Source organism: Oncorhynchus kisutch, linkage group LG11, assembly GCF_002021735.2.
Source record: "Oncorhynchus kisutch isolate 150728-3 linkage group LG11, Okis_V2, whole genome shotgun sequence".
Lineage (NCBI taxonomy): Eukaryota > Metazoa > Chordata > Actinopteri > Salmoniformes > Salmonidae > Oncorhynchus > Oncorhynchus kisutch.
In genome coordinates, this window is record NC_034184.2 from 11,020,638 (window position 1) to 11,034,689 (window position 14,052).

General features: G+C 44.7%; 1 protein-coding gene across 2 annotated transcripts; it reads right to left on the reverse strand.

Moving 5' to 3' along the window:
• Positions 1–1,129: 1,129 nt before the first annotated feature.
• Positions 1,130–13,523, reverse strand: LOC109900054 (uncharacterized protein C16orf52 homolog B). 2 transcript variants are annotated; one of them, XM_020495776.2, is made up of 3 exons: positions 12,668–13,523; positions 3,727–3,939; positions 1,130–2,752 (listed from the first exon to the last, which is right to left on the reverse strand). In XM_020495776.2, the coding sequence occupies exons 1-3, from the start codon at positions 12,780–12,782 to the stop codon at positions 2,568–2,570; spliced, it is 513 nt and encodes a 170-aa protein (XP_020351365.1). In that variant the 5' UTR covers positions 12,783–13,523; the 3' UTR covers positions 1,130–2,567. The 2 variants fall into 2 exon arrangements, with proteins under 2 accessions (XP_020351365.1, XP_020351366.1); XM_020495777.2 differs by having other exon boundaries at positions 12,677–13,507.
• Between the last annotated feature and the right edge of the window lie 529 nt (positions 13,524–14,052).

The window sequence follows — 14,052 nt, forward strand, 5'->3', positions numbered from 1 at the left end:
AGAAGTAGTAAAAATAAAGACAAATCCTCAAATGCTTAATTAATTTGATCAATATTATGTTTGTTCTATTCCAAGAAAAACACTCTGGGTTTCCATTAGGATGGAATGGAAAATACGGTGATGTACAACGTGGCGGTCTGTACTGGCTATTTAGCTGTGGTTGCCGCTAGTTGTCTTTTAAATTGAACCTTTATTTGACTTGGCAAGTCAGGTAAGAACAAATTCTTATTTACAATGAAGGCCTACCCCGGCCAAACCCGGATGGTGCTGGGCCAACTGTGCACAGCCCTATGGCACTGATACAGCCTGAATTCGAACCAGGGACTGTAGTAAAGCCTCTTGCACTGAGATGCAGTGCCTTAGACCGCTGCGCCACTCGGGAGCCATGACCAATATATAAATATAGATATATTTTTTATAACATTAACCGTGTGTAGGTAGATGTGGAAAGATAGATAGATACAAATGATTTGTTGCAAGTTGGGGAGGTTCACACCTAGCTCGGCTATTAGACAATTCTTTAGTAAAGGTTGAATAGTCTATTGTTCAGCTAATAGCCCATCCTGCTACGCTTGTGAAAAACTAATAATAATACTTTTTCCCCTTTCCACATGTTAAAGATTCCAATTGATAAAGTGTTTTTCGTCACAATCGGCCCCAACCCCAATTAATACATTTGGGCACAGTCGATAGCATGCTGAACTTCGGGCTAGAATGTTGAGGGTTCAAAACCTGCTCCCTGCTTGTTACCTCATGTTTCAGCATGGTAACGCACGGCTCCATGTCGCAAGGATCTGTACACAATTCCTGGAAGCTGAAAATGTCCCAGTTCTTCCATGGCCTGCATACTCACCAGACATGTCACCCATTGAGCATGTGTGGGATGCTCTGGATCGACATGTACGACAGCACGTTCCAGTTCCTGCCAATATCCAGCAACTTCGTGCAGCCATTGAAGAGGAGTGGGACAACATTCCACAGCCCACAATCAACAGCCTGATCAACTCTATGCAAAGGAGATGAGTGGCGCTGCATGATATTGTTGCATGTTGCGTTTAGATTTTTGTTCTCTGTAGTTGCTTATATGATACAGAATGTTCTCCCCAGTCTAAAGTAATAGATTAGATCATTTGTCATGTTGTGTAACTTTTAATGAGATGGTTTTCCAGAGTAGTTCATGTATATCACAGTGCTTCCTCAAACAACAGCCATGCTGTCTATGTAGCCTACATGAGCAAGTCAGCCAGTCATGAGAACAAATTGACAGACGTAAAAGCGAAGAAAACAGACATATAGGAATTCCATGATACAGTGCATTGACCATAAAAAATTACTATAAATGCTCCATCTTGGGAAAATAATGCATTCATGAAAACAAATAAATACTTTTACTCTTTCATGAAATACTTTACAATTGTATTGAATTAGTTCTAATTGTTTTCCATCATCATGTGATCCAACAGACTTCCTGCTTTTCATAGTTTCATCATGAATCTAGAGGCCAGCTCCACTCATAGGACCCAAGACAATAGCTCTGAGGTCTAACTCAACTTCCAACCATATATGCATAATCTACAAAATGATGGCTTCATCATTCTTATTGCCGGCTTCAGCCTTTCTACCACTGTGCTTCTTATGGGGCGGAGTGACTTGACTTCCTGTTGTCATGGCCATGGGTGACAGTCTTCCCTGTCCTGATGATTCATGTCAGTTTAAGGCTCTAGCCACTCCCCCTTCTGGGTCGATCCATGAAGAAAGTGCCTTTTATGTCCTGGTGACATTGTGTGCACATTTTGATAAAACACAAAATTTAACAATTGGATCACAAATCTACACTCTAACTAAACATTAAAAAAATCCAATAGTAGTGAGTTTTACATTAAAATACATTTGTCGTTTTCTCTGAAAATGCCAATTTTGGCATGTCCCACGTCATGTTTGTCCCACTTGAAGATTTTAACTGACTTCACCGTCAAATTTCCAAGTTTTCACCATCATTGTAATATAATTTGTTGCCTTGACAACATAATTTCTGGAAATTATTATTGATCTCATGTGATTAGTGATTCATTTACATTTGTCTCTCATGTCAACCAGTTACGTGAACTGAACTCTCGTTTTAATATGGTTAAACTATTCCTGAAATAAAAATAAAATATCAAAAAGAGGAGATGGGGAAATCATGTTTGTTATGAAGTTAAACATGTGCTCTTTGACAGAATGTTCAAATTTGATGAAATAAGAAAGTTTACACTACCCAGAAAGGCACACTATTTGTGGAAGGACACTTCTGTGTTCACTGATCTGTGAGGGGGCTGGATAGGTGTCCATTCCTCCAAGATCTATGAACACAGACAGACTAGTGCCTACTACCTGTCCTATTGACCCAGGGCTAGGTGCCGTAGATTCCTGTCATCCAAAGATACGTCAGAGAGAAAGAGTGGCTTTCACAGTTCGTCTTCTTCCCTTCCAGCTGGGCAATTTCAAATGTCAGGCCTAGCAAATGCTTCTACAAAGGCATTTCTCTAAGCGCAAGAATGTTTACAAAAACCAAAGTGCCCGATATGTCACCCAGGCAAGCAGACCTTCCCTGCAAACAGTAGTCCCACTATAGTGAAAAATATAGATAGGACAAAGAGTACATATGAGGACCCCACCACTGTGTTGTTGGGTAGTTTATAAGGTTGTCCCCCGACCTCATCGATGTAAAATCCTATAGGAAATATAAGAGCTGCCATACAGAGCAGGATCACTATGGAGGAGAGAGGAAACAAAGTTTAGAAACAGTCTTCTTAAAAACACTATTCACAGTACAACATATTTAGGGAGCAATATCTCTTACAACATTTAAAGAGTAGGCAGCAACATGATCTCAGGCCAAATTCTATATTTGCGTTTTCATCGTCGTGGAAACCTGACAGAGCTGGGAAAAAAAATCAATTTACATTGTCATATTAAATTGTCATTACTTGGTTATTATTATACCTCAATAGGTAATTCTAGCCCGATAATAATTAGGATAAAATTACCTCTGGAATTATAATAATAACAAAGGAATGTTATTCCGTCATATCCCTTGGACCACTAAAAATCCCTCCTCCTGGTTTTAGCTCCGCTCATAGCAACCCCATTTACTCTAGGTGTTCAAGGAGCCACTCAGCACAGTTCCATTTGAACATTTAGGCCATTTAGCAGACGCTCTTATCCAGAGTGACTTACAGGAGCAATTAGGGTTAAGTGCCTTGCTCAATGGCACATCAACAGATTTTTCACCTATTCAGCTTGGAGATGTGAAACGAGCGACGTTTCCGTTACTGGCCAACACTCTTAACCGCTAGGCTACCTGCCGCCCACACAGTTACCACACAAAAGCTTTTACTAAAATGAAACCAAAGTGACATTCATCTCGGCTTACTCAAATCAATTTGCTAACATCCATTAGTGACATAACAAGAATCTCAAGGTGCTTCAAAGCTGTAACTAATGGCTTTTCCTCAAATCACAGCCTATTCCCTAGTCTACTGTACTATTTTAACCAGAATAGGGGATTAACAGGAGTCTGTCTGGCCCCACTCATGACTTAAATGGTGACAGTGTTGGCCATGTTTCTGTATTTATCATATTGCAGTCTTGGTCTCTTGGCCAGGCCGTCACTGTAAACGAGAACTGGTTCCCCATTGACCTGTCTGGTTAAATAACCGTTACATAAGTCAAAATGAAACGTACTCCCAGTGAAGGCGATCCAGCGGGCGTAACGGGTGGCCTCGCGGTGCCAGTGTGATGCCACCAACAGGCCGCAGGTCACCGTGAGGGAGATGATGCCCAGGATAATGAAGAAGAGGGTGGTGACCCACTCAGGGGGCAGCCGCGGGGGGATACAGGTCCATTCACGACCGTGGATGGTCTGGCACTGCCGCACCAGGCCTACCGTCAGGGAACCTAGAGAGACAGGAGAAGGAGAGAGAAGAGATAGATCAGTCAGGGTTAGATCCCACACAGCAGCAGTCCCACTGTCAGAGCATCTACAGAACACAGGAGGTTGGTGGCACCTTAATTGGGGATGGTTGGAGTGGAATAGGTAGAATATTATCAAATACATTAAACACATGGTTTCCATGTGTTTGATGCCATTCCTTTCGCTCCGTTCCTGCCATCATTATGAGCCGTCCTCCCCTCAGCAGCCTGCACTGCTACAGACAGAGTGCTTGATCACATACACCCACGGAGGAAGAATATCTTTCATCACACAGAGCATACTCTCGCTGTTCAGGTCAACTGTGCTCTCACACACCACAACAACGTGTCACTTTTCAGCAGAATCTTTTCATTTTCTGTACACCTTGTTTTATTAGAAGAAACTTAACCCAGAGCAGTAGATTGCATCAGTTCTAAAATATCCCTCAACTTGTGACGGTATCACCATTAGAAAAGCTAAGATCTGTATGAGGCATTACATCACATCTGGACTAATGACCTCCCTGGTGACACTGGATTCCACTTCCAGTGCCCTGTGACCACACAAAGTAGAGCTCAAGGAAGGTTGGTATGGTAACAAGGCTGAAGAGTGGGACTCTTAGGCCCTGGACCAATGGCAGGGGTCCCTGAGGAATCAATCAATGACGTAAGACTTGGATGGCTCAGGAACAGAGCCCCTGACACCAGAGAGAGGAAGAGAGCTGGAGGGAAGAGAGAGAGAGGGATGGAAGGATAACGAAAGCAGAGGGGGGACCCAGAGCCTCTGAAACCACAGAGAGAGATGAGATAAAGGAGAGAGGAAAAAGAAGATAGGGAGAAGATAAGAATTCATCAGAAAGTCACTCACTGTCAAAGAGCCTCTCCTCTCCTGCCCCAAAGCCTGGTGGGTCCAATTAAGTCAGCAAGCTAGGCCTGCTGAACACATAACTCTTCCAACAACAATAAGAGCATATATGAACCCCACCCTCCCTAACCAAGCACAGAACGTGCCAACTCAGCAACACTCAACCCCCTCGTCCATCCAGCTACAAAGGACAATTCATCGGTATAGATTTGAATGAGAGAAATGTGAAATTAAATCCTCCGACCCCTTTCTTCCCCTTCTCTCTCAGGAGAGGAGTTATCCCTGAGCCAGCACGTTGTGTCTTCCAGAGGCTGGAGACAGAGAGGAGAGACGAACAGTGGGCAAGGCTTGTGAGATATACTGTGTACTGAGTATTTCAAAACACAGATGTTATGATTTTCAATACTGTTTACATTTTTTAGGGTTGGGGGCACCACCGACTTGCAGGGGCTGCGTGCTATCACACTGCTCACACTCTCTTCAGTGGGTCATATGATTGAGTGTAGTCTGGCCCAGGGGTGGGAAGGTGAACGGAAAGGCTCTGGAGCAACGAACCGCCCTTGCTGTCTCTGCCTGGCCGGTTCCCCTCTTTCCAATGGGATTCTCTGCCTCTAACCCTATTACAGGGGCTGAGTCACTGGCTTGCTGGGGCTCTCTCATGCCGTCCCTGGAGGGGGTGTGTCACCTGAGTGGGTTGATTCACTGTTGTGGTCATCCTGTCTGGGTTGTGCCGTGGCGGAGATCTTTGTGGGCTATACTCAGCCTTGTCTCAGGATGGTAAGTTGGTGGTTGAAGATATCCCTCTAGTGGTGTGGGGGCTGTGCTTTGGCAAAGTGGGTGGGGTTATATCCTTCCTGTTTGGCCCTGTCCGGGGGTGTCCTCGGATGGGGCCACAGTGTCTCCTGACCCCTCCTGTCTCAGCCTCCAGTATTTATGCTGCAGTAGTTTATGTGTCGGGGGGCTGGGGTCAGTTTGTTATATCTGGAGTACTTCTCCTGTCCTATTCGGTGTCCTGTGTGAATCTAAGTGTGCGTTCTCTAATTCTCTCCTTCTCTCTTTCTTTCTCTCTCTCGGAGGACCTGAGCCCTAGGACCATGCCCCAGGACTACCTGACATGATGACTCCTTGCTGTCCCCAGTCCACCTGGCCATGCTGCTGTTCCAGTTTCAACTGACTTGAGCCCTAGGACCATGCCCCAGGACTACCTGACATTATGACTCCTTGCTGTCCCCAGTCCACCTGGCCATGCTGCTGCTCCAGTTTCAACTTCCACCTGACTGTGCTGCTGCTCCAGTTTCAACTGTTCTGCCTTATTATTATTCGACCATGCTGGTCATTTATGAACATTTGAACATCTTGGCCATGTTCTGTTATAATCTCCACCCGGCACAGCCAGAAGAGGACTGGCCACCCCACATAGCCTGGTTCCTCTCTAGGTTTCTTCCTAGGTATTGGCCTTTCTAGGGAGTTTTTCCTAGCCACCGTGCTTCTACACCTGCATTGCTTGCTGTTTGGGGGTTTAGGCTGGGTTTCTGTACAGCACTTTGAGATATCAGCTGATGTACAAAGGGCTATATAAATACATTTGATTTGATTTGATTTGCTCATAACTATAAGTTAAGTTTAACTATAAGAAATGTAAGATCAGTCAAATAAATTATATCCAGCTATGAATTTGGTTTGCTAACTTGCTAGCTAAGTGGCTACATGTCAAGATTAAGCTTCTTGGTTGCAGCAAGACATTCAACCCTTTCCCGGATCCAGATCCCTGTTGCCTCAAGTGTTTTGTACGTCCGCGGCCCTTGTGTGCACATTCGGTAATACCGTATACCCCGGTATGGTATACAAACGGTATGAACATCTGGATACCACCCAACCCTAGGCAAGACACAACCATATTTAGTCTATTGGATTAGAGAGATGGACAGAGATTTACAAATACCCCATTATGGTTCTGAGACAAGAACATACATCACTGAGGTGGGAGGGGAGGAAGGAGTATGGACCAATATGATGAGCCCTGCTCCCTCAAAAGTTGAAGGACATATAGTACACTGACTGTGGTCATGTAAAAATATTCCCAGTGTGAAATAGTTCCCAATTGTTCTGATTGTTATAAAATTTCTCCCAGCGTGAAAATATTCCCAGTTCAATAAATGCACAAGCCTCTCTTTTTTTCTCATCTCTTTATGTGGATGGCTGAGCTCATCTCTTTATGTGGATGGCTGAGCTCAGGGAGGACGGGGAAATAGTTCCCAATTGTTCTGATTGTTGTAAAATTTCTCCCAGCGTGAAAATGTTCCCAGTTCAATAAATGCACAAGACTCTCTTTATGTGGATGGCTGAGCTCATCTCTTTATGTGGATGGCTGAGCTCATCTCTTTATGTGGATGGCTGAGCTCATCTCTTTATGTGGATGGCTGAGTGGATGGCTGAGCTCATCTCTTTATGTGGATGGCTGAGCTCATCTCTTTATGTGGATGGCTGAGCTCATCTCTTTATGTGGATGGCTGAGTGGATGGCTGAGCTCGTCTCTTTATAAAGATATCCACATAAAGAGACGAGCTCAGCCATCCACATAAAGAGACGAGCTCAGCCATCCACATAAAGAGACGAGCTTAGCCATCCATATGAAGAGACGAGCTCAGCCATCCACATAAAGAGACGAGCTTAGCCATCCATATGAAGAGACGAGCTCAGCCATTCACAAAGAGTAAATTAATGGTATTCAATAGCATTCCATTTATTCCGTTCCAACCATTACTATGAGCCTGTCCTCCCCAACTAAGGTGCCACCAGCCCCCTTTATTTATCCTTTATTTAACTAGGCAAGTCAGCTAAGAACAAATTCTTATTTACAATGACGGCCTACCCCGGCCAAACCCTCCCCTAACCCGGATAACGCTGGGCCAATTGTGCGCTGCACTATGGAACCCCCGATCATGGCCGGTTGTGATGTTGCCCGGGATCACACCCGGGTCTGTAGGTACGCCTCTAGCACTGACTTAGACCGCTGCGCCACTCAGGATTCCTTTGATTTGAAGACACATGTAGACCTACTGTATGTGGATCTAATGCTGATCACAGCTGTTATGTCTAGGCTATTGACATGGCACCCTAATATAATACTCATAACAAAACCAAACTGCTGTGTCCTGTTTCCTCATCCATTACAGTGATCAAATTTGCTTCCCAATTATCAGAATCACAAATTAATGGTAGAAAGTTATGCTACGAACTCTGATACATATCATATTATAGTACCAGACAGATCTGAGTGGGAAAACATCCCTTCAACAGGGTTTACTTACTTCAGCTGATTATTTTGAGGTTATACACCCTTCAACAGTTTAGATAGATATACAGTAGGATAGATGTGTCAACTATGAGGTAGCATACCTATGAATCGTTGTATGAGTCTGCAGCGAGAGAGCACACTGAAGTGTAACATACTGCATGCATACTATGTTGATTCCATGATCTCTGAGCCCCTCCATTTTCTACACAGGATATCCTGTTCATTCACTATACATTATTCTATCTAAGTGAAGAGCACAACAGAAATAGGCATAAGCTACCAGGACTTCACATCCCAACCACTTCATATCCTTAGTGAAAAGATCCTGCCTCAGAAGCATAGTGTCACATATTCCACTGTCAAAGAATCAAAGATACTGATAAAACGTTAAAAGAGTGACATAGTATATCCTATCATAACACAATATCTCCCTCTCTTATTAAGCAAGCTTACATATCCATTCCATAGCTTGTCATTGGTGTAAATTGTACTTTTTGTTCTATGGGACTCTTGGGGGACATTTCTAATTCGTGGGACTGTTCAGCAGCTGTTTTAAGTGTGTAACACATCAGACATCAAGCTTGTCTAATAGCCAGGGCGTTGAGACAGAGGGAGGTGTGTGTGTGTGTGTGTGTGTGTGTGTGTGTGTGTGTGTGTGTGTGTGTGAGAGAGAGAGAGATTGTGGGCCAATGTCTGTAGTTAGTAAACACTTCCCCATGTAGCCCCAGTCAGTCCCCTGCTGCTTCCGACTACAGAATACCTGCGTAACAAGCAGGAAATGAGCTAGTCTAAGACACACACACCTCTATAAACTTTTATAAAGCTTCACATCCTGGATAACTACAGAGAGGTTTGCTGTAAACAAATAAACCATAATGATTCCTTTCCAGGCTAAACTTCAGGTGGTGAAAGAGACATTTGTGTTTATAACAACATCTGCCAATCTGATGGAGTCATTGTCAACATCTGTTTATCTGTAAGCAATAAGCATCATCTGGTGCTGCCAAAATACTGATACCATAGGAAAGAGCATAAGTTAGACCTGCAAGTTAACTTCATTTGCAGGAATAACTACACGTGTAGGAAAAAAAGGTGCCATTCTAGAACCTAAAATGGTTCTTCAGTTGTCCCCATAGGACAACCGTTTGAAGAACCCATTTTTGGTTCCAGGTAGAAACCTTTTGAGTTCTATGTGGAACCCTTTACATAGAGGGTTATACACAGAACCCAAAAGGTTTCTACCTGGAACCAAAAGGGGTTCTCCTATCGGGACGGCCGAATAATATTTTTGGAAAGCTTTTTTCTAAGAGTGTAGGTCTAAGCATTTATCTATTTCACCTGGACAAAACAATATGTTGGACTTCAGATACACAAACAGGGCCTTCCAGTCAAGGCAATTTCCTTGATAATTAAGCTGTGAGTGCTTCATCTGAAAGAATTCTCCCTCCCAGCAGACCTCATCAGGAAAGACTCCACACATTACCATTTACAAACAATGCTTCTCTCCACCTGGTAATTACTATTAGGCTGGAACAAAAGGCTTTTAACCCTGCTTGATTTCATACCTTCTCTGTATGGGATGAGGGGAAGTCTCACAAGGGAAGTCTGGCTAGTAATGACTGAAAACACAATATGGGTGGACCTCAATCCTGTTTCTGTTCCTTCTTTGTATGATATGTTCTACCTGAACGCTCCTGGACTGTGCTGTAACAGTGTAATGGAGGTATGTTCTACCTGAACGCTCCTGGACTGTGCTGTAACAGTGTAATGGAGGTATGTTCTACCCGAATGCTCCTGGACTGTGCTGTAACAGTGTAATGGAGGTATGTTCCACCTGAACGCTCCTGGACTGTGCTGTAACAGTGTAATGGAGGCTATAAATTGTCATTAATATGTACATTTTCAGGTTCCCATTCATTTTCAAAGTGATGAACATATAATAAGAGTTATAACATGATTAGAACCATGTCACCTTAGATTTATTAAGTGATATTGGTGGCCAGGGGTTAGTCTGTGATGTTGGTGGCCAGGGGTTAGTCTGTGATGTTGGTGGCCAGGGGTTAGTCTGTGATGTTGGTGGCCAGGGGTTAGTCTGTGATGTTGGTGGCCAGGGGTTAGTCTGTGATGTTGGTGGCCAGGGGTTAGTCTGTGATGTTGGTGGCCAGGGGTTAGTCTGTGATGTTGGTGGCCAGGGGTTAGTCTGTGATGTTGGTGGCCAGGGGTTAGTCTGTGATGTTGGTGGCCAGGGGTTAGTCTGTGACGTTGGTGGCCAGGGGTTAGTGTGTGACGTTGGTGGCCAGGGGTGAGTGTGTGACGTTGGTGGCCAGGGGTGAGTGTGTGACGTTGGTGGCCAGGGGTGAGTGTGTGACGTTGGTGGCCAGGGGTGAGTGTGTGACGTTGGTGGCCAGGGGTTAGTCTGTGACGTTGGTGGCCAGGGGTGAGTGTGTGACGTTGGTGGCCAGGGGTGAGTGTGTGACGTTGGTGGCCAGGGGTGAGTGTGTGACGTTGGTGGCCAGGGGTGAGTGTGTGACGTTGGTGGCCAGGGGTGAGTGTGTGACGTTGGTGGCCAGGGGTGAGTGTGTGACGTTGGTGGCCAGGGGTGAGTGTGTGACGTTGGTGGCCAGGGGTGAGTGTGTGACGTTGGTGGCCAGGGGTGAGTGTGTGACGTTGGTGGCCAGGGGTTAGTGTGTGACGTTGGTGGCCAGGGGTTAGTGTGTGACGTTGGTGGCCAGGGGTTAGTGTGTGACGTTGGTGGCCAGGGGTTAGTGTGTGACGTTGGTGGCCAGGGGTTAGTGTGTGACGTTGGTGGCCAGGGGTTAGTGTGTGACGTTGGTGGCCAGGGGTTAGTGTGTGACATTGGTGGCCAGGGGTTAGTGTGTGACGTTGGTGGCCAGGGGTTAGTGTGTGATGTTGGTGGCCAGGGGTTAGTCTGTGATGTTGGTGGCCAAGCGTTAGTCTGTGATGTTGGTGGCCAGGGGCTAGGGAGGACTTGTGGGATGTCATGTCTGGTTTGGTCTCTCCTATGTTTTCATTCTTTGTATAAAAAAGAAAAGAATGATCACAAATGAGACCATTAAAATCTAAACATAGGACTCAAAAGATTGCTTTTCCATCCTGGCTGCTACCTCACAATGACAAGGGGAAAATGTCACCTATCCCGGTTGTTTATGCAGTAGGCCACAGCATGGAACTACAATCTGCTGGCTACAGATGTATCTAAAAGGCATTAGCTCATTCTAAGTGACCTATCGTTTAGTCGTAGCCTTTACTGTTGCACTTAATTTGACCATGTCCTCAGGCTGGATACTGTAGATTAAATACAAATGCCCCAGTCTGTCTGTGTCAGATGCATAAAACATACAGAGAGTGAGTGCAAAGCTGAACAGACCTCCAAGCGCATAGCCGGATATGTGGCCCTCACTTCACCACTGAGTCTGACACACTATTTGTCAACAGTCACCCTGCACTTAGACCACTGCGCCACTCGGGAGGTGAGTTGATAGCTAGTACAGGGTAGCTTATATGCCTTGAAGGGACATGGCGTATCAGGGAGGTGAGTTGGTAGCTGGTACAGGAGCTTATATGCCTTGAAGGGACATAGGGATCAGGGAGGTGAGTTTGTAGCTGGTACAGAGTAGCTTATATGCCTTGAGGGGACATGGGGATCAGGGAGATGAGTTAGTATCTTGTACAGGGTAGTTTATATGCCTTGAAGGGACATGGGGTATCAGTGGATGTTGGGGTGAAACAGTAGAGGGCAGTTCAATTATCACCAGCTGTGGAGGATGATGATTGGTGGTTTGAGGACAAGCCCCAAGAGGCCAAGCCCCGAGAGGACGAGAGCGAGAGAGAATGCCAAAGTAGCTCACTGTATTGGGAGGGATGGGGTGAATGTGGGGAGAGGGTGGATGTGGGGAGAAAGAGGGCAGGACTGCTTGTATAAAGTGTAACAGATAATGTAGAAGGTCTTTGATGATGCCACATTATAAGATTCTGAAGCTCAAGAGAAAGGTCACCAGAATGCCAAAGTGTTATATTTGGAAGAGGGTGGTGGTGTTGTGTGGCTGATGCAGTAGAGTGGAAAGAGAATGATTCAAAAACGTTGGGTTACGTGAACTGAAATCCGAGAAGAATAGTGTGTCAAAGGGGTTAATTAAGCAATAAGGCCTGAGGGGGTGTGGTATATGGCCAATATACTATGGCTACGCATTGCAGAGTGCCTGGATACAGGCCTTAGCCATGGTATATTGGCCATTTAACACAAACCCCCAAGGTACCTTATTGCTATTATAAACTGGTTGCCAATGTAATTAGAGCAGTAAAAATAAATGTTTTGTCATACCCGTGGTATGCGGTCTGATATACCACAGCTGTCAGTCAATCAGCATTCTGTGATGAACCACCCAGTTTATAATGCACATTATTGATCATTGTCAACAAAGCCCCTTAGGGGCCACACAGGGTGACAGCCAGCTGTAGCAGCCTACAGCCAGATGATAGACACTAGACAGAACGTGTGGAAATATATTAATTAAGTTAAATGCCCTCACCTAACTTACCAGTTGCATCTCCGGTGTTGATCCAGTCTGGATTAGCAATACTGGCGATGGCAAAGATATCTGCCGCTAGAAAGAGGCATCCTGATATGACGGTGAGTTTATCCATTTCTCAGACGTGGATGCTCTCTTCTCTTCTCCTTTACATTGAGTCAATGAGGAAAGTCTCCTTTATCTCGCCCTACAAAGGAAAATAGGTCTGAAGAGACTCAGGCATGGATTTCAACGTCCAATATCAATGTTTTGGTCTTGCCCAGTGGAAGCATTGTCGTAGTCCTCTTGGGGGAGAAGGGCAAAGCCTCTCATCTTTACGGCGCGTACGCAGCAGTCCTGGTGTAGGAGTTATGCAAAGCCGTTTCCGTTATGTGAAAAGTTGCCTTTGCAAACTGCCTTCCCATTGACTTATAAATATCGACCATGGCCCTGGCTATGAACGCCCGCTGTTCCACCCATATTCGCCCAGTATTGAAACCTGGTAGCTTATGGTGTAGGAGGGAAAATATATTTGAAAGAGTAATGGAAGGAAAATTCAAAAGTTTTGCGACTATTTCGCCGTTATTAGGACATTAAATATATTATTGCAAGCGTGCACACTGTACCGCTTATTTCCTGTGTTCCTTTCTCTTCTCCATCTGAGATTTCTTCGCTGCAAACACATTTCATAAAATACATATCTTGAGCGCAATTGTCTAATTTCATATAATATGCCAATATTCCCTTCAATAGAAATACCGTTATTTATCCTTCGTGAAATGCCCGTCAGATGAATGCATTCGAGGTAGGAATCAGTGGTTAAAAAAATCGTTGTTCTCTCAAGTATTTTTAGCAGACGTCAACTCTCGCGAGATTCTGTACAACTCAGTCAAACAGAGAACCAGGTTTTTGGGCGCGTTTGAGTAGTAAGGCTAAAGCAACTGAATGTCGGCGAAAGTCGAAGAGGGACGTAGGGGGACACTAATGTGGTTTTCCACCAACAAGGCTCAGATCAGCATGGCAGTGTTGCCAAGGTTTTATTTATAATTTCGAGAAAAAAACGTGTCTCCAACACCTACTCACAAACTGAAATTATATCTGTGTACAATATACAATTAATTAGTGAGAATAGAGCCTCAATCACATTGATTCATTCACTGTAGGCTGGACATGATTTGTGGTAAAGTTGGTTCCTGTTTCAGTCACGTCTTTGGGCCAAACAAAAACACTCAAAATGATTGGTTGACAATAGAGCCTCCCACAATGCAGGTGATGGGTGCAGGATTAAGTTTGTAAAGAGCAATTGCAGAAACTTACAGTCGAAATGTTTTATATAATGCAAATTGACAAAAGTGATCTGCTCGAACGCGCCCTAAAACTCTGCCTCATATTTCTGCTATACTAAC

Excerpts from the sequence above, each read along its gene's own strand:
- LOC109900054 (XM_020495776.2), bottom strand. The coding sequence starts at position 12,782 with ATGGATAAACTCACCGTCATATCAGGATGCCTCTTTCTAGCGGCAGAT. Across the intron at positions 3,940-12,667 it reads AGATGCAACTGGTAAGTTAG|GTTCCCTGACGGTAGGCCTG; the intron begins GTGAGGGCATTT and ends CTGTCTCTCTAG. Across the intron at positions 2,753-3,726 it reads CTGGATCGCCTTCACTGGGA|TGATCCTGCTCTGTATGGCA; the intron begins GTACGTTTCATT and ends TCTCCTCCATAG.